The sequence below is a fragment of the Fistularia commersonii genome, chromosome 26 (assembly GCF_037954325.1).
Source record: "Fistularia commersonii isolate RoL2024-O1a breed Wild chromosome 26, RoL_Fcom_v1.0, whole genome shotgun sequence".
NCBI classification, from domain to species: Eukaryota; Metazoa; Chordata; class Actinopteri; order Syngnathiformes; family Fistulariidae; genus Fistularia; species Fistularia commersonii.
The window spans coordinates 933,898-952,500 of NC_141309.1; the positions used below are offsets into that span (position 1 = coordinate 933,898).

The 18,603-nt window shown below is 54.0% G+C and overlaps 1 protein-coding gene across 3 annotated transcripts in view; it reads right to left on the reverse strand.

Annotated features, from left to right (window-relative positions):
* Nucleotides 1-18,603, reverse strand: part of sema6a (sema domain, transmembrane domain (TM), and cytoplasmic domain, (semaphorin) 6A) — a 94,974-nt gene that overhangs the window by 33,306 nt on the left and 43,065 nt on the right. For all 3 annotated transcript variants that reach the window (XM_086174365.1, XM_086174364.1, XM_086174362.1), the window contains exons 3-7: nucleotides 17,653-17,770; nucleotides 9,274-9,346; nucleotides 7,665-7,727; nucleotides 7,174-7,275; nucleotides 277-367 (exon numbers count right to left, since the gene is read on the reverse strand). In XM_086174365.1, coding sequence (XP_086030491.1) covers nucleotides 277-367; nucleotides 7,174-7,275; nucleotides 7,665-7,727; nucleotides 9,274-9,346; nucleotides 17,653-17,770 — 447 coding nt within the window. The remainder of the gene's footprint in view (nucleotides 1-276; nucleotides 368-7,173; nucleotides 7,276-7,664; nucleotides 7,728-9,273; nucleotides 9,347-17,652; nucleotides 17,771-18,603) is intronic.

Genomic DNA, 18,603 nt, shown 5'->3' on the forward strand with positions numbered 1-18,603 from the left:
AACCGCCGAGTATTAGGAACAATATTAAATACGACCGCATCTAATCCCCCTCCCTCGGATAGACTCCACTTTCCCGGCTCGCCGACACACGTTTCATCCCTTAATACATGCAGATAGATGAAATATGGGATTAACGTGTGCGCGATATCACGCGCTTCGCTTCTCCGGCCCGCCGGAAACTTGCGCAGAACATCCCTCGCTCGCTCGCTCCGGCGCCGGAAGAAGTGATTCGGGGAAAGCGCGGATCGTCCCACGTCAAACACGTTGTGATCCTACCGGCAAAAAGGGCCACGTTGGCGTGCTTGGCGTCGTACGGGCAGCGCGCCATCCCGCTGATCTCCTCGCCCTGGGCCTCCAAGGTGTCCATCTGGGGTTCGGGACAAAGAGGCAAAGACTGTCATTTTTAAACAACACAGATTCAATGATTCACGTCAGGTGGAGACGAACGGAGAAAATATGGTTTTCACGCAGTCGTCCGTTAGCGCCCCGGCTCGTCCACTAGCCGGGGGTCATGAGGAGCTTCTGAGCTCCGGGAGAGGTGACGGGTTCATCCTGGATCCATCACGGATCCCACAGATGGATCCAACCATTCACTCAGTCATAGCGTGGCCGTGTCACTCGCTAGAGGGGCGTCTCCGTGAAGGTCGCGGTTCGATTCCCGACCCCTGCGAGACGCCGAACCCGAACGCTCTCCGGGGAAAGAAGGTGGCGCGAGGCGACGTGAGGACTTTATAAGTGGGAGGAGGAATTCGGAATTTACAAATATCCCATACAAATCATACAAATACAGTTCGACGAGCCTTAAGAACCTTCCAGAAAGGACTGGAACCCTTTATCCCTGCCGACCCTCCTGCATTTCCAGCAGCTGCTGCTATGAAGGGGACGTTGCTGAGAGAAGATCTTTCGGGATGGTTTCAAAGAGCGGAAACCTTACTTGGCCTCCAGCGACTCAGATGCTTTCCAGAGCGCCTCTGACTGGAGCTTGATCTCTTTCGATGTAAAAATTGAAATCCATCGGCGACAACCGCGTTCACGGATGGCTCCTCGGCCCCGTCCGATCATCGGATTCGTGTCACGCGAGGAGCTTCGATATCCTCCCGGCTTCCCCGCATGCGGCGGTGCAGCCGTTTACTGGCTAAACGCCGGAATACATGCAATAAGCGAGGAGAAGAGGCGTTCTGGCCGGAGGCTCGTGGCTTGAATTGACTCCACAGAGCCGATTCATCTCCGTCTATCTCCTCCATCTGTGCTTCTATCTCTTGTACCCTTCCTCTTCCCCGCGACAAAGGGGAGGCGCAGCTTGCCAGGGCTGCAGAGTGCTTACGCCGCCCTTTCTGGTCTCTAAACAGGTCATTTTGTTTTCTATTCCTGTCTCGGCGGAAACGGTTATCATCTGCTCGCTAAAAAGGTCACGCGCACTCTCCGGCGCAACGCCGGGAAAGCCTGCCAGAGAAATTGTCGAGGCTGATTTGGCAGAGAAAATTACAAGTGACCTTTTACAACAAACACAGAAGCAGCGGCGCGACCAGCGGCGGCGGCGGCAGCATCCCTCCCTTCCTTATTCCCCGGAGATGACGAAGGGTCAAAGACATCGTTAGCGGTCGGTGGAAGCGCCCGGGTTAATCATGGAGGACGTGGGCCGCTGAAGGTCATCCAGGTGAGGCCCGCTAACGGGGTCGCTCCCTCCTCCGGCTGAACAAACACAACACAGATCTGTGTAGCGCGACAGAAGCTAACCTCCACCGTCACACACACAGCCGTTGACCTTCTGTCTTTCGGGCTTGGACCTGCCGGTCGAGGCGGAAGGCCGCCGCGTTCGTCCGAAAACGTTTCCGTAGGTCATCTGAAAGAGCGGCGGACCAGACCTGGTTTAGAAACAACATCCGGTTCAGTCTGTTTTTAAACGGCGGGCAATTTTAACCCGTAAAACTGCGGCGTCGAGCCGAGACGCTCCTAAAGATTAACCGTGCAGAGAGTGTGTGACGTTAAAATAGCAAGATGGATTATGTTTTAACCTTGTCGTACTTGTGACTCCACCCGCCGGTGGGGAATAAAAGAAGAAGTAGCCCCGCTAAACAGAGCCGCAATTCAAAATAACGGGCAGAGAAGAGCGGCGGCGTCGCACTTTGTCAGCGTTGTTGTAACAAAGACGAGTTCTGTTGGGATCTGCCCGCCGCTTGGCACGCAAACGTACAGTAACCTTGGCTCGGGGCGCGGCGCGGCGCATCGGGAGGAATTAATTACTACAACAAGTCGCTGGTGCTTTCCATAGGCGATATGCTAATTAATTAGACAAACATAATGTAGATCCAAAACATGCCCATCAGGAGTGTTATAATTGGTTCGCCGTCATCTTCGGCGCCCGGGGGCGAGGGACGCGTTCTGCATCTCCGCTGATTTCTTTTTGCGTGTGAAGACTTTTTCTTTCGGGCCGCTGCCGAGGGATTCGCGAAGCTTTTCGCCGAGGACAAAGTTGGGGGGACCGCGCCGATCGACGCGCTTTTGAGACGGAAAACGCAACCTCGAAATCCGAGGGACTTTTATTTTCCGGTGAATGGGTGTTCACGTTGGCTTGAAAACACGGTTCTGCGATGACGGCGGCGTGTGAGTGACGGCGCCGCCGCCGCCGCCTCGGAGGTTATGACGGAGCGGCTCGCGGCTTCCGTCTCGTTAGCCGGTTCCAGGAAGGCCAAAAACCAGATCCGGCATGTGGATACGAACGGAGGAACTCCAATTTGCAGCCGCCGCACGCTTCTCCCGCGGAGCTCCGGCTGACGTGCTAGCAGCCGAGCCAGAGGTGGCCTTGTTAGCCGAACGAGAACTCGAGAACTCGCCCGGGAAACCGATCGCCACTTGTCACCGAGCTCATCCCGGTTCTGAGGACGAGCCCTCGCTCTGACCCTTCTTGTCACCGCTGACGGAAAAGCCTCCGGTGTTTCTGCAAAGAACTTCTGATCACACGAACCCCCTCGGGAAAGTCCGCCCGCACTCTGTTAGCCTTTTTGACTAGCGCGAGTCCCCTAGCACGTTCTGCTTCGCACGAGCGGATCTGATCCCGTCTACATCTGCAGAGCTCACATTTCCCCTGCATCTTCCACATGCCGCCTCTTCCTGCACCATTGTTTATTCTTTCTACACTTGCGTTACGCTATCCGGCATTCCCCGCCGACAGAGAGGTTCATTCAGGTGCGCATGCCGTGCGCAAGACAATAAATACGTCGAATCCTTGAGCGAAGTGCGGCGAATGCCCGAGTTTGCACGAAGAAACTGGACTTTCTGGGGTTCATTTCTAGCGGCGTGGTTTGGGGCTCACCCCTCCCTGGCATCGGGTGTCTTTACCGCGAGGCGACACCTATAATTTTGCACCTTACGTCAACATCGGCCGACGGGGAAGTCAAAGAGGTCCGGCAGAGTGCGGTAAGGACGGTTACGCAACGGCGTATCGCCGGCGCAACAACTCGACGCCACGAGAAATTCCCACTCCGAATCGCAGAGACCCCGCGGATTCCCCCCAGATCGCCGGGCAACGGGCGATGAAACCGACTCCAGTCATATATCGGCCCAGCTGGACGGAGTGTTTATTATTTCGGCACAGCGAGGGAATGGCAGAGGGTGAAAGCGGCGGAGGGAATGATGGCGGAGGGGTGGGAGCGATGCGGGGGGGGAAGGAATTAGGGCTGACAGGGGAGGAGGGAGGATGAATAGAAGGAGAGAAGGGATCGACTGCCAAAGTAGGGGACTGTGCCACGGCTGCCAAGGTGATTTTCAGTGTTCATGTGCATTTTTGGGGGGTTTTTATTTTTGCATCACCGCTTTGCTTTGCGGTAATAAACACATATGACCGAGAGAGAGAGAGAGAGAGAGAGAGAGAGAGGACGAGCCGGGGGAAGGAAATCAAATAAAAACCAGGTCGGCACACCGGGCGAAGCGGGTGCCACCGGTCTGAGCCGTCCCCCTTTGCTCTCCGGCTCCCGCCGCCCTTCCCCCCATCCCGCCTTCCCTCCCGCTCGCATTGTTGATTAATGTGGGATGAGGCTGGCCCCGAAACAGAAGCTCTCTTCGCTGCTGTCACACTGGGGAGATAGAGAGGCAAAATGTGGCCAAGGTGGATTTAACCACACACACACACACACACACACACTTTTGACCAAAGCTGAGTGGATGAGCCCAGCATGCCTTCAAAAGGGCCTGTATCTGCCCAGAGAGTCTGTCAGCCCGCCAGCAGTTCAGTGGTTTCGTCTGATGGTTTTGTAAAAATGCGTGCGCTTTGAATTTCCAAGCTGCCGCCACCGTTGTTGTCGGCGTTTGTGCCGCTGCGTCACTACGGCCGGCCTTTTCCTCCCCGTGCGACGCCACCCGGCGTGACAAAACATTCGATCCGACGGGACTCGACTGCGCTTCGATCGATCCATTATGAGTAACTCGTATAACGCAGATCAGGGATTCAAAAAACAGAATCAAATGCAGGTACAGGACCCGCTCTGGGCAAGTAGCACCTACCTGCAGAATCTCCTTCTCAAAGCTCACCTTTGAAATGTTATATGAATAATAATAATACGAAGGTAGCCTCCGTTCGGTCCCGCTCGGTTGTACGAACAGCGTAACATCGTCAGCGAAACAAGACATCCGCCCTGCGGCGGGTGTCCTGCTCTGCCTCCGCCGCTCGTGGACTTCTTGGTTTTGCGCGCATCCGGACTCCCGAGCGCTTATCTTCACCCGCCCGGGGACGCTGTGTTTGCAGCGACGGCGAAAGCAAACCGTAACCGGAGGCGCCGTAAAGGCTAACCACGCCTGATAAACGCAGGGACATAAATTCCACTTTCCCCGCAGGAAGGCCTGGTGAAGTGAAAGACATCCACTCAGTGTTGCAGGCCGGCGGAACCGCCGAGGCAACGGAGCGGAGACGTCTTGTTTTCCCGGTAAACAGATCTAGTGAACCAAAACGGGAGCCTCCCCCAGAGGCCACGGCGATAACATCTCAGCGCGCCGTGACCGACGCATCGCATCCCAGCAAAGCAAACAATAAATCAGGCCTCCTCCAGGACAGATGTCTCGCTGTCTCTCCCGGCCATTCTGCTTGTCAAAGGATCCTTTCCGCCCCGACGCCGTTGTCGTTATTTGATTTTTGTGGATGAAAGCAGAGTTCTATCAAAAGCCGATCTCCGTCGTTCCCGAATGGAGCAACACGAAGGTTTTTTTTTGGGCCTCGCCAAAGCCGAGCGTCGGGAAGCTAACGTTTACTCAGAGCTTTCATCGGACAAACAAACCAAAGACGCTACATTTGTCCGGTCCAACTTCATATCTTCTTGATATCCATCAGTTGAGGAATCCTGAAACTTCTCCAGACTTGTCGCCATAGATATGGCCGCATTTTAACTGTGACCGGGTGAATTTGTGTGTGTGTGTGTGTGTGTGTGTGTGTGTGTGATGAGGTTGGGTGTGTTTCCCCCGCTTCTAAATCGAGCGTGCAAAAGGTACACCTGGAGATAAAGGTGCCGAGGAGAAGGTCTGCTGAGCTGTGAAAGTCATCCGTCTATGTCCATCATACCCGCCGCTCGCCTCTATGAGTGTGTGTGTGTGTGTGTGTGTGTGTGTGTGTGTGTGTGTGTGTGAGTGACAGATGAAAACAGGATCAGGGTGGAGAAAGAAGGAGTCTTGTTTTCATGGATTGTCTGTTCAGGGTATAAATGAGAGGTTTCTCTGGCGGTCCAGCAGTTTGTTCCAGTCGCAGTGGAAATCTGAGGGAAAACGTGCGCTAGATGTTCCATCCCTGGACGTGTCGGCTGCTTTTTAAATCCCTGGCGGGCCTTTGATTCATGCTGAAAAAAATTAGCATCCAATCCCAGCAATGGTGACCTAACTAGCAAAGGAAGCAGCCGAACCGTCCGGACCGATTCGGGCTGCAGAAAGGAGGATCCGGAGCCTCCAGGCTTCACCATCACCGGGCACCACCAGAGCGTACAGCTGCATCTACGGTATCTTCTCGTTCAAACCTGAAGGCACACGTTCCTCGAAGTGTTACACAATCATGGAAAGCCCTCCTCGAGTAAGTCTTTCTCATTCCAGGCTCATTCCAGGCCAGGTCAACGGGGCTCCGATGAGGCCTCTGCCGAAAAACTCATCACATTGTCTCGGTCATACATGTCCTGCTCCCCTGTGACAAATTCTTCTTTTCCTTTGGTCTTTTCCCTTCAGGGGTCTCCACAGCCAATCCACCTTCTCCATCTAACCCTATTCTCTGGATCCTCCTCTCTCACACCAACGCCCTTCATATCCTCCCTCACGACGTCCATCCATCTTCTCCTTGGTCTTCCTCTAGACCTCCAATTCCAGCACCTGTCTACCAATACATTACACTGTCCCTCCTCTGTCCATGACCCAACCATCTCAGTCTGGCATCTCTGACCTTCTGTCCAAAACATCTACCATATGCCGTCCTTGTGATGGACTCATTGGCGGCGGCGGCCAGAGCGCGCACTCAATCAGCACATTTGGAATAATCCAAACTTTGGCTCAACATTTGTTGAGCGGCCGACGCGGTTCAGAAAAAAACAAGTAAAGCTCACCAGGGAGAACAACATCGCCGTTCTACCAAACCTCTCCGCCCAAAAGTCGGACAACCTTGGAAGAGGATTCGTTTTGAAAGATGTGGGAGCAGGTAGTTTCATGTCAGGGCTGTCAAAGTCATTTTCAGCGAGCGCCACATCGCCATCATGGTTGCCCTCAAGGGGCCACACCGAACCATAACAGCAGAAATGTAACTATATGTCACCAAATGTAATGTAAAATAAATGTAACTGCTCCTAAATGTCACAAAACTCATTCAAATCCCAAATGTTGCCGATGCATTGGCATAGATGTAAACAAACAATGATGTTTACTAGTTACTCTGCTACAACATAAATCCTTTTACATTGTCAGGTTAAGAAACCAACATAACTCCGTCAATCAATAATCGAATTATCCAAGTGAATAACTTATTTCTTAACTTATTTGACATATTTATTTGAAGACAACCAGACCTTTTAAAATGTTCTTGCAGGCCACCTGATGTGACACGGCGGGCCACATTTGGCCCGCGGACCTCGAGTTTGGCACATCTGGTGGCCCGCAACAACATCTTGTGTGTGTGTGTTTGTGTGTGTGTGTGTGTGTGTGTGTGTCCGATCATACCTTGTAGGTCCGGCACAGAGGGTTGAAGGCGTTTGTCCCACAAACAAACAAGGTGTCGTCGTTCTGCTGCAGGAGAACTTTGATGAAATTGTGACACTCGTCCTGCAGAGGGTGGAGTGGGAGAAGCAGAGAATGAGGAGATGATGAAGAAGAAGAAGAAGAAGAAGAAGAAGAAGAAGAAGAAGAAGAAGAAGAAGAAGGAGGAGGAGGAGGAAGGTCTGCGTGGTGACATTTGCAGGCGGACGCTGAAAACGTATTCGGCTTGAATTTGAATTCACCGCTCATCGGCCGTCTCAGCCGCGATCTTTGATGCAGAAATTAAAAGTCGTCTGCTTTGCAAACTGTGCTGGATGAAAGTTAGACCAGCTTGGAGATTCCTCTGTGTGTGTGTGTGTGTGTGTGTGTGTGTGTGTTAAGTGAATCTGAGAGCTAAAGGAAGCAGCAGTGCGAGCAGCAACACCTGTTGTCTGGCTGGTTCCTGCGTTCCCTACCTTGTGCTTCCCCTTCATGCGGCAGGTGTCCACGTCGGCCTGCCTGGACTTCCACGTCATTTTCTGAGAAAGACGATGCGGAGAAGAAGGGTGAGGATATCGGACGAGCCAAGAGGAAAAAGGGAAAACACAGCGTGCGGCACGGGGGGGGGGGGGGGCTCGATCGCCGATCCATACCGAGATCAATAATAATCATCTTAGATTCTCCGCCATCGATTCCCCTCATGAGGCTCCTGCTCCGAGGTGAACTTTATTCCGAGCGCTGATTGGAGATCAGTTTACCTCCTTGAACTTCTGATCCGGTGGAGGAAATTCAATCGGCATAATGCGGCCCAAGGAAGGAGGACGGCGTCCTGCCTCCGAGCTCACGGACGCCGGCTAGCATCCGTCGGTAAGCGACACACACACTTGCGCCTGTCACGACAAGTTATCAACGAATGCTAAGCTAAGAGATGATCGGCAACAAACACACGCGCGCCGGTCATGACAAGTTATCAACGAATGCTAAGCTACAAGATAATCAGCGACACGCGCCCGTCACGACAAGTTATTGTTGAATACTAATCTACGAGATAATCAGCGACACGCGCACGTCACATGCGCCAGTCACGACAAGTCATCGATTAATGCTAAGCTACGAGATAATCAACGACACACACGCGCGCCAGTCACGACAAGTTATCGACGAATGCTAAGCTATGAGATAATCAGCAACACGCGCCCGTCACGACAAGTTAGTGTTGAATGCTAAGCTACGAGATAATCAGCAACACACACACACACACACACACACACACGCGCATGTCACGACAAGTTATCAATGAATGCTAAGCTACGAGATAATAACCAACACACACACACACACACCTGGAGGGGACAACAAACCCGACCAGGAGATTCAACCCAACGGCTGCACTGCAGCTCATTAGCATAACAAAACATCTGGGCTTCGACCTCTAAAGGTTGGAACCGAGGAACCGCCTGGACGAAGAGGAGGAATGTCTGAAGAACCGTGAAGAACCGTGAAGAACCGTGAGCCGCGTGGAAGGCGACGTTCACCCGATTCTTCCGGCGAATCACGCTAGCAACCGTTTCCGCGGTGGAAATAAACCATCCAAAGCCGTCGGCGCCGCGGTCGAAGCCGGTTATTTCTAAAAGATGCGCGCGGTGGATCTGCTGCTGCTGTTTTCTCCTGGATGACGAAGAGGACGACCGACTCCAGGAGGGCGGATCCTCCTCAGGGCAGCTCTGCAGCTCTGCAGCTCTGCAGCTCTGCAGCTCTGCAGCGCCGTGTTCGGGGATCAGCCGCCGATTAAAGACGCTCCGCCATCAATCAATCAATCGACATTTTGTCGGCGGGTCAAACGCGGTGTGTTGTCGGAGCTTTCCCTCCTCCTCTTCCTCCTCCCACGCTCGCTTCCTCCACCGTCCCGTCCTCTTCCGCCCGCCGCCCACTCTCAGCCCTCCCGTGACGCAGGCGCTTCGCCGGCCGATTGATTGGATAATCCTCTTAACCGGGTCACCGCGGCCTCACACTGCCGAGCAGGTGAGTAAGTTACGCGCTGTTGGGGTCGCCGGGGTCACGCCGCGGACATGGCGTCCAGCTCACCTTGCTGAAGAAGATCTCGTCGGCGGCGGCGGCGGTGGCGGCGCCGTCGGCGTCCACGGTGTAGATGTGATCCCTGGCGGAGCGGAGAGAGAGCGGGGAGATGAGAGGTCAGACGGCGGCAGACAGTCGAAAATTCAAACAAACAATAACCCCCTTTTCTTCCCTCTCTGTTTTCTTTCCGGCGACCGACGTCGGAAAACGGGGCCTTTGTGTAAACTTTGTTCAAACTTCAAAAAAAAAAAAAAAATGACAATAAACAAAAGGAGGCCAGAGCTATTTGCTCTGTCAGACAGAAACAGTCAACAAAGGTTTAGCGCGCGGCGGCGGCGGCGGCGGCGCAGGCCGGAGGGGACGACGACAAAAGCCTCTTTGTCCCGGGGAGCCGCCTCGGAAAAGGGGGGGCCGGGTCCAGATCGAGGTGCCGAGTCACTCGGAGCTGTTCAGGTCAATTAAGCCCAGCGTTTCAGCCGCGGGAAATCTATACTAACACTCGTTACGGCTCCGACCAGAAGACGGATGCGTGGCGGCCCGGAAATACACCTCCCGACGTGGCGGGTCCCGGCAGGACTTCTGGAAGGGATAAAAAAACCTCCGGGTTTTTAAGCACGACATGTAGCTCCACCCGGGAATTAGGGCGCGTAAAGGTGAGCGCGCCAAAACGGTGTAACTGCTTTAATTTGCCGGAGATTAGCCGGCGAGCGTGTTTTTAATCAGAGTGTGTGAGAGTGGCAGCGCCACACTCGCGGCTTAATTGTGTTCCCGAAGCGGCGCTCGTCCGGCCGTGGTGCCGGTCGGCCCGCCTCGCTCCCTCATTAACACAATCTAATAAAGTCTTGGGAGGAACAGGCGTCTGGAAATGGATCGGCTTCTATCGCTTTCCTTCGGGGGCGCCGCCGCCGCCGCCGCCGCCGTCCCCCCTCAGGATACAACACCCCCCCGTCTACTGTACACTATCAGCTGCGCCGCCAAAGTTGAATAATTAATCTCGGGGAGGTTGGAATTAGCAAAAACAGCTCAGCTCTGCCCGCAGGAGGAGGAGGAGGTTGGGATTGAAAAGGCACAGCTGTTTCCAAGCAGGATCGGAGGGGAAGTCTTGCTTTAACGCGCGTCGCGTGGCCTTCCGCCGTGCGGGTTCACGCCGTGTTTTCCATTAAACGTCTCCGGCGGCGCCCGTCTGGGTCCGCGGCGGTTTCCCCCCGGTGGTTCCGGCCCGTCCTCCCTCGTCGGGACGGGACCCTCGGTCGGCCCCGGGGCGCCTCCCAACTCGGCTCGGCATCGCAGGGACAAAGACCGAATCTGAGGCCGAAGCCGTAACTCAATTTGCCGGTTTATCAAATTAAATGTCCCCATTAAAATGAATTGAAACGCTATTAATCACTTCCAGACTCTGGCTTGGTGACGTGCCTTTAAATAAGAAAAATATACTTGAAAGTAACAAATAATGCATGAAAAAGTAATAATCCCACATCATAAAAGAAGATGTAAAGGATAAACTGGTTTTATCAACTTTTTCTTTCGGCGCTCTATCGAATATATTGTTTGACGGATGCTGGAATTGGAGGTCTAGAGGAAAACCAAAGAGAAGATTTAGAGTTAGTTTTTCCATTCTGTCGTCCATTCTTATCCTTGTTGTTTAGCTGTTGTTGTTGTTCTATTTATATTTACATCCATATTTATTGACACTATAATCTTTTCTAATATGGAGGCAGCTGGTGTGAGAGACGAGGAACCAGAGAACGGTGTTGGATGGAGAAGGTTGACCCTGAAGGTAAAACCCCAAAGGAGCAGAAGAAGATTTGTTGCTCCGTCCTCAACTTAGCTTACAGGCTCCACACTTAATGCTACAATGCTAAGCTAAATGTAGCTTCGCTCCGCTTCGTGTCTAAATGTTCGGAATGAAGCCGCTACCCAGATAGCCGCTACTATCTGGGTTCACGGAGCAGAAGATCGGCCGGGAAGCTTCGCTCTCGCGGGTCGAGGTTCCTCCTCCTGAGCTCGGCAGCTTCATATTGAGAAACCGACCGAAATGAAAAGCTCTGAAACGAGAGGTTTCCTCGTCCTACTGGCTCATTCTGCCTCCCGGAGGTGTGAAGTCGGTGAGTAATCTGCAAGGAAGCCGGGAGATGAGATGTCCCTCAAACGTCCTGAGCGGAGAAGGTGGAGGACAAAGGCTGCGTCTGTATGAACCCTCCGCCCTCCGACACGATGCTCACACACACATTTCTCATGTTCACGGCCGCAGCTGAACTCACACCGCAACATCTCAGACGCTCAGAGAGAAAACACAGCGGCGGCGGCAGGGGGGCGGGAAGCATCTCGGCCCATCTGGAGACCTTCAGCCAGCGGTGGGAGGTGGAGGAGGAGGTCCTCCATGCGACCTTTCGTCCACATTCACAGGACACACACACACACACACCCGGAGAGGACAACGACCCCGACCGGGAGATCCTCGGAGGAGCTTCGGTATCCAACCCGGCTTCGACCGACGGCCGAGGAACCTCTGGGACGAAGAGGAGGAACGTCTGAAGAACCGCGAGCCGCGTGGAAGGCGACCCCCGCCTGATTCCGCGGGCGAAGCGTGCTAGCAACTGTTTCCGCGGTTTCCCGCCGCCGAGTCCTGGCGGGATTCTCCGATTCTGTCTTTTTAAATTCCAGTCTTTTCAGGTTGGAAAGTAAAAAACGAACCCAGGAAAAACCCGCTGCGGCCGAAACGTGACGGATTTCATGGGTTTTCGCACGACGGGCGCGGTTAGTTCAATATTACAATGAGAGTTCTTTGGTTTTTGTTGGGCTGATCCAATCAGAACACCCTCACCTCACTCTTCAAGAGCTTCGCCGAGCGGTGAAACTCCAGTCGCTCCTGGATATTTCCTTTGTACCGTTTACATTTTCTGAAATCAAGACATGTAGGTTTGCGCGATCGGATGAACCGAACGCGTCATCGAGTACGTTCTCAGGACCGTCCGGCTCCTCCTGGCTTCTGGGAACTTCCACGACCGGGCTGTTTTTGGCGAGCTCCGTCCTGGTCCCGCCGTGAAGCCACCCTGCGGGTCCTTCTGTGGGACGTGAGCTCGATCTGCTGAATTCCACGCCGAAGAGCCGGCATCTCTAGGGTGACTTTGCAACGGTGGGAGGATGGCAGGGAGCCAAAGCGGCCGACGGCGCCGATGCTAACGCGGAAACACCGCGACGCCCCGGAGAACGGAAACCATTGTCGGGCGACGCGGGCGGACGACCGGCCGCCGACGCGCATCGTGTTTCCTGAAACCCGACGGCGGTAAAAAATGCGGCGGCGGGACGGGAGGCGTGTGAAACCCCTTTCACACACAAATACTCGGCCATTGTTGCGCCGACACAGAAGGGGATGAATGATGGCGGCGGACAGTAGGCGACTGTAGGGAGCCGGCCGGGACGGGGGAGGGGCTCCGGCCGACATGTAACCATGCGTGGCCGTGAGAACGCCGGGGATTTTGCGCTCCGGGCCGCTCGCGCTCTTCCGAGCGGGTTGGCGAAGCGGCGCCATTAGCATGCGTCGCGTATCCCGGGCTAGATGCTAGCACGTAGCGCCGCGCTCTCATCTCCTCACCCATATTCATCATAACATGCTCCCGGGCGGTGAAAAGGGGGGCGTCGGACTTTGTCTGGGCTTTGTTTTGGCCGCGAGTGAATGGCGGCCACCTTCGGGCCCCTGAATGAGGCGAGGGCGTGGGGGGGCCGTGGGGGGGGGCGGGGGGGGGGGGCCGCTGTGATGTGATGCCATGAAATGCAACAAGCCAGAGTTCAGTCACCCCTCCGAGATGGTGCAGGTTGTTCTTTTGGAAGCTTCAACTTCTCATTATGGTCCTTTACATTCTCTCTTTTGTGTGTGTGTGTGTGTGTGTGTGTGTGTGTGTGTGTGTGTGTGCTTTAGGTGGTCGCAGGGTCACTGGGATAAGGGGCATGTTTTCCAGCCGCCTCCACAAAGACGCAATAACCGACGGTGTTTATTGAACATTCTCACGTGCCTGGTAGACCGTACCGGTCCCGGCACCTTGTAAACTTTTTCGTTCCTTCAGCCGAGCGGGTGAACGCCGATTCTGGTGGCGCCGCCCTCAAGACGCCGCACAAAACTAAACAATTACAAAAACCCGGGAAATTCATTTTTATTAAACTCCACCTGATTGTTTTTCTGCGCTTGGCCGTAAAGCAGAAAGCGGCGCCGAGCTCAGGACCAGGAAACGGGGAGCTCGAGCACGAACCGCGCTTTCTGCTCGTCACAAAAACACTCGATCGTCTTCCGCGCCGTCCTGGTCAAAGGGGGGCGGAGCCTATCGCTGCCGTGAGGGTCTTGGTCCAGGGCTCACTCTGGACCACATACAGAGACATGCAACTGCTCCCCCTCTCGCTCAAACATCTGGACAATGCGGGGTCTCCATGAGCTGTGCGAGGAACCCTGAGGAACCCATGCGGAGAACACGCGCGAAGAACATGTGGAAGAACATGGAGGCTCCACACAGGAAGGAGTCCAGCAGGGGACCTCCTCGCCGCCAGGGTGAAGCACCGAACGCTAATTCCCGTTTCTAAAACGGCGGGTTTCCCGAGAAGGTCCCTGGCGGGTCGCGAAGAGTTGCAAAGCCAAACTCGGCCAAACTTCTAATCCAGGTTTGCGAGGCCGCCGGAAGCGGCGGGCTTTGTTTTGGAGTGCGGACGTGTCTGGAAGAGGCGGGCGTGTAATCCCCGTCATTAGTGGGTTTTAACAGGATTTGGTCGCGGCTCCAAGAATGGGGAGTCCAGCGGGCGCCGCCGCCGGACCCAAAGACACCCGGCGGGGAAAAAGCCGCCGCCGCCACTGCGGAGACGTGACCGTTGCCTCCGACTCGCCGGGGGGAAGGAAGGTCCTTTTAGTGATGTGTGTTTGTTATCCACCGAGTCCACCCCCTCAACACACACACACACACACACACGAGGTGGGTGTAAACAGAGCTGGGACGGCGTTGCCACGGCAAAGGCGGACCGTGAGCCAGGAATGGCGGCAATGCCCCGCGTGTGAAGCGACCCGGGGCTTCTCCGGCTGCGAGGGCCAGATCTGCACAATGTGTGCGGGACGGTCGCCCCAAACCTGACGCTGAGATCTGAGCCGCCGTTCCGACGCCCGTCAATCGAGCCGTTATTCTCCGTCGCGAGGACGCCGGATCCGGACGCTTGATGAATGTGACCTCGGCGGCGGCGGAGCCTCCCGGGCGGAAAGGAGGAGCCGCGCCGTCTTCAATCACGCTTCCAACGCGAAAACCAGGACCCGGGATTTGTTCTGAACCTGGTGGAACACATGACCGGGTGAGCTTTGACCCAGAAGGATTACAGCAGCGTTCAGCGTGTTCTGACTGCAGCGCAGAAGGTCCTCGGTCACTCCGTCACGTGCACGCCGTGAAGAAACATCCAACCGTTCACCCTCTCATCCACTGAGGGATGAGATCCACCCATCCATTCAGCAGGAGGAACCAGGAGGAAGCCCAGGCGGACACCTGGAGAACATGGACACAGGAAGGACTCCAACCAGGGACCTTCTTGGACGTTCCTCCACCTCCTCTACATGTCGGAATAGCAGACGGTCATCGACGAATGAATTCCGCCCGTCGTAAAGAATGATTTCTGTCTCTAGAATCACTGGTTCTTTGTCATTTGTGTAAGAGTTTGCGTATCTCCAGCGTGGGGTTGCTTCTGCTCCCGCCGTGAGACGTGAAGCCTCCTGGAGGTCCTCCATGCCAGCACCTCCTCACGAAGACCAACTCCAAGCTCATTCTGCACACGCTTATTTAATACTTTTCCACTGGAGGTCAAAATAATATATTTGGCTGTACTTTTGCTGCGTGCAGCATCGCTCTAACACACACACACACACACACACACACACACACACACACACAGACTGATAAATCTCCCTGCTCTGTGATGAATCCCCCCCCGCATGCTGTACATAGTGTACCTTGACCGTGAAATATGCCCCCACCCGAGTTACGAGTCGTCCGTCCCTCCCGCCGCCGGTTATTGCTTCTGCCGGACGTGACCGGGTTGACAAACACCCGCTGGGCGTCGCCGTCGGTTACCCGAGGCGGCGTGCGTCTCCGCAAACGTCTCTACGCGGCTTGGCGTGGCGTGGCGTGGCCTCCTCCCCGGGTCTTTCCGGGTGGAGCTGCAGAATACGAGGGCGGTGAACTCATCGGGGGGTCGGATGCCTGATCGATACGCGTCCGACGGAGCCGGTGATATTTTAGGTGCGTCGAGAAAAGCCGAGCTAGTTAGCTTCCCTGCGCGCCTCCGCGCCGCCCGCCTTCTCCGTGTTTTATGGCCACGACACACAAATAGGACTTCTCATTTCCTAGAATCAATACTTCTGGTTAAACCCTCGGAAGCGGGGATGAATTATCAATAAGCGCATCTGTTGCCGGGCGCCGCCTTCGCCAAGGACCGGGGCCCCGCGGATTACGCCACTTTGTCTATTTACAATTTCATCAGTGGCTGTGTTTGTATGAATCTTACGCTTTTGGAGATCTTGTGATTTTTCTGCCAGCGCGGTGAAGCGCAGCCAAGGGAGGGATTTGAACGCGGCGAGCGGCGCATTGAGAGAGCGGACCCAAAGCGGCGCCGGGGTTTTTTTGGACGGCGTTCACAGCGGGCCATCTGCGAGCCGCCGCCGAGAGCCGAGAGCCGAGAGCCGAGGCCCGCTGATCCGGAGACGCCATGGCGGGGCCGCGCGCCGCTGGACGGCGAATAAACGGCGGTTTGAGCGGCCGGCCGGCCGGCCAATGTTCTGGCGGCGGCGCCTCCGCGGCAGGCTTCGCTCCCCCATCGATTCCTGGAGCGGTGATGGTTTCGCCGCCTGAGCGCCAGCCGGCCGTTCCGCTCTTACGTGCCGATATTGATGTCGGAGGACGCCGATCAACGGCCGCCATGTGGCCCGCTCGTAACCGAGGCGACCGTCCCGCTTGTTTAGGGGTCACGCCCCCCTGGACGGACGTCAAAATGTCTTCCAGGATCGGAATCAGAATCAGGAAAACTTTATTTGTCCCCGAGGGGCAGTTGGGGGCCTGTGAGGCATCAAGAATAACATTTAAATAAAAGAAAGAATAAAATAATAATATTAATAATAATAATTATTATTATAGTAATAATATTAAGAATCTTAATAATAATAATAATAATAATAATAATAATAACAATAATAATAATTATTATTATAATAATAATACTATGTTTATATAAATACATATGTATAATATTTATATATATGCATATATATAATATCATATTATATATATTTAGCTCTATATTTATCTCTATATCTCTCTTTATTTATATAAATTGAAATTAAAAAAGAGAGAAAGAAGAGAATATTATATATATATATTTATATATATACTATATACATAACATAAATACAGATAAGACAATATTATACAGATATATTATATATTATTTATGTTTTCTCTCTTTTTTTAATTATCAAAATATAGAGATATATGTATCAATTTATTTATATATTATCATATAAAATAGAATATATATTATCTATATCTAGGAGAGCGCACAAGTGTGACACACACACACACACACATACACACATACACACTCTGCACACGGGGTCAAAAAAAGCGGTCACACCCATCGGCCACAACAACACATGTGGGCACACACACACACACACACCCACACACGCAGAAAATAACATGCAAATCCTTTTGACAACTGGGCAGCACACACACACACACACACACACACACACACACACACACACACACACACTCATAAACCCTCTGCGTCTCATTTCCAAACCCCGACCCCTTGTTGAGTGGCCACCCCATGTGGAGCAGGTGGGACACACACACACACACACACACACACACACACACACACTCTTCGTTAATGACCAGGGATATGTTAAAAAGTGCAGCCACTTAAAGCCGCCGCTCCGTCAGCCATTTAATTTGACACGCTTGAAGAGGAAAACAGAGAAGCCTCTATTGTGCTTTTTTTTTCTGGCCTCCACGACGGCGTCCAATCACGCCTTCGCTCAATTAGCCGCGGACGACGCCAGGAAAAACAAGAAGATAAGGATCCTTTTCTTTGTTTTCCGGAGGCGGAGCTACGACGGCGGCGGCGGCGGAGAGGCCACGCGAGGTTTGCCGAGGGCGACGGATCTCCGACGCGCTTCGGGGTTCTGACTGAACGCTTCAAGAAGGCGCAGGTGGACCTTCTGAGGTGAAGGGTCGGGCGACAAAGAGCTCATGAAAGCCGAGGTCCGGGCGGCGAAACGCTTTCAAGCCTCGGCGGAGAATCGGGGACGGGTTCTCGGCCGAGACGAACGACAATCATCTCCGACGCCGTTCCTGCGGAGGCACCTACCTGGCGGCGATGTACAGGGTCTTGTTCATGATCATGATGAGCTGGATGTCCAGTTTGTGCCTCTGCGTGTTGTTCCTGCCGGGTTTGTGGCCCACGAAGGCCGGATACTGCTTAGTGTCTGCAAGGACAGAGAAGAAGGTGACGCGTCTTTACCCGAGATGTTTTGGAGATGATTACGCATCAGGACGTCCATTCACTCCTTCACTCGTTCAACATCTATAAGACCATCGACGCCGCTGTGGTTGAACGTCCCCCCTCTTGTTCACAGGTCAGGCCAATGCAGGGTCTCCTGGGTGTTTGGACTGTCGGAGGAACCCGGAGAACCCTGAGGAACCTTCATGCAGACCCAGAGGAGGATCTTCCATGACACTTTTCACCGCCATGTTTTGCCCGCCGGCTCCCGATCCACCTCCATCTTTCTCCCTTTCTCCACGTCAGATGTTCCTCCGGTGTCATGATGGGTGCAGGACTCGTAGGCCTTGTTAGACCCCCCGCTGACACCCATTTATATGCTATAAAGCGCTCGCTTTGAATAAACGGTGATGAAAGAGCAGGCGGGCGGCGAAGAACCTGGTCTCCATGCTCTCCGTGCTCCAGGTCCACCTGAGAGCGAGGAGACCAGATCAGGAAGGGAAGGTGAGGCCTGAGCGATAGCGTGGAGCCAAATTAGCGATTAGCTTGACAGAAATACCCGTCAAGACTCCGATAAACATCCTGGACCTTCGTGTTGAAGCCTTCTGCCTGCAAACTTCTCTCCTTGAGGACGTTCCTGCTCTTTCTCACGGATGTTCTTCAGATCCAACGGAAGACCGGGAACTCGGTGAAGATCCTCCCGAACATCTCCAATTCCAGTTGACGCCGTAGGACGTGAGCAGGACCCGGAGGCCTGAGAACCTTCTCGCAGACACACCGGAGAACCAAGCTGATGAGCCAAACCAGGCGGCTGCCTTA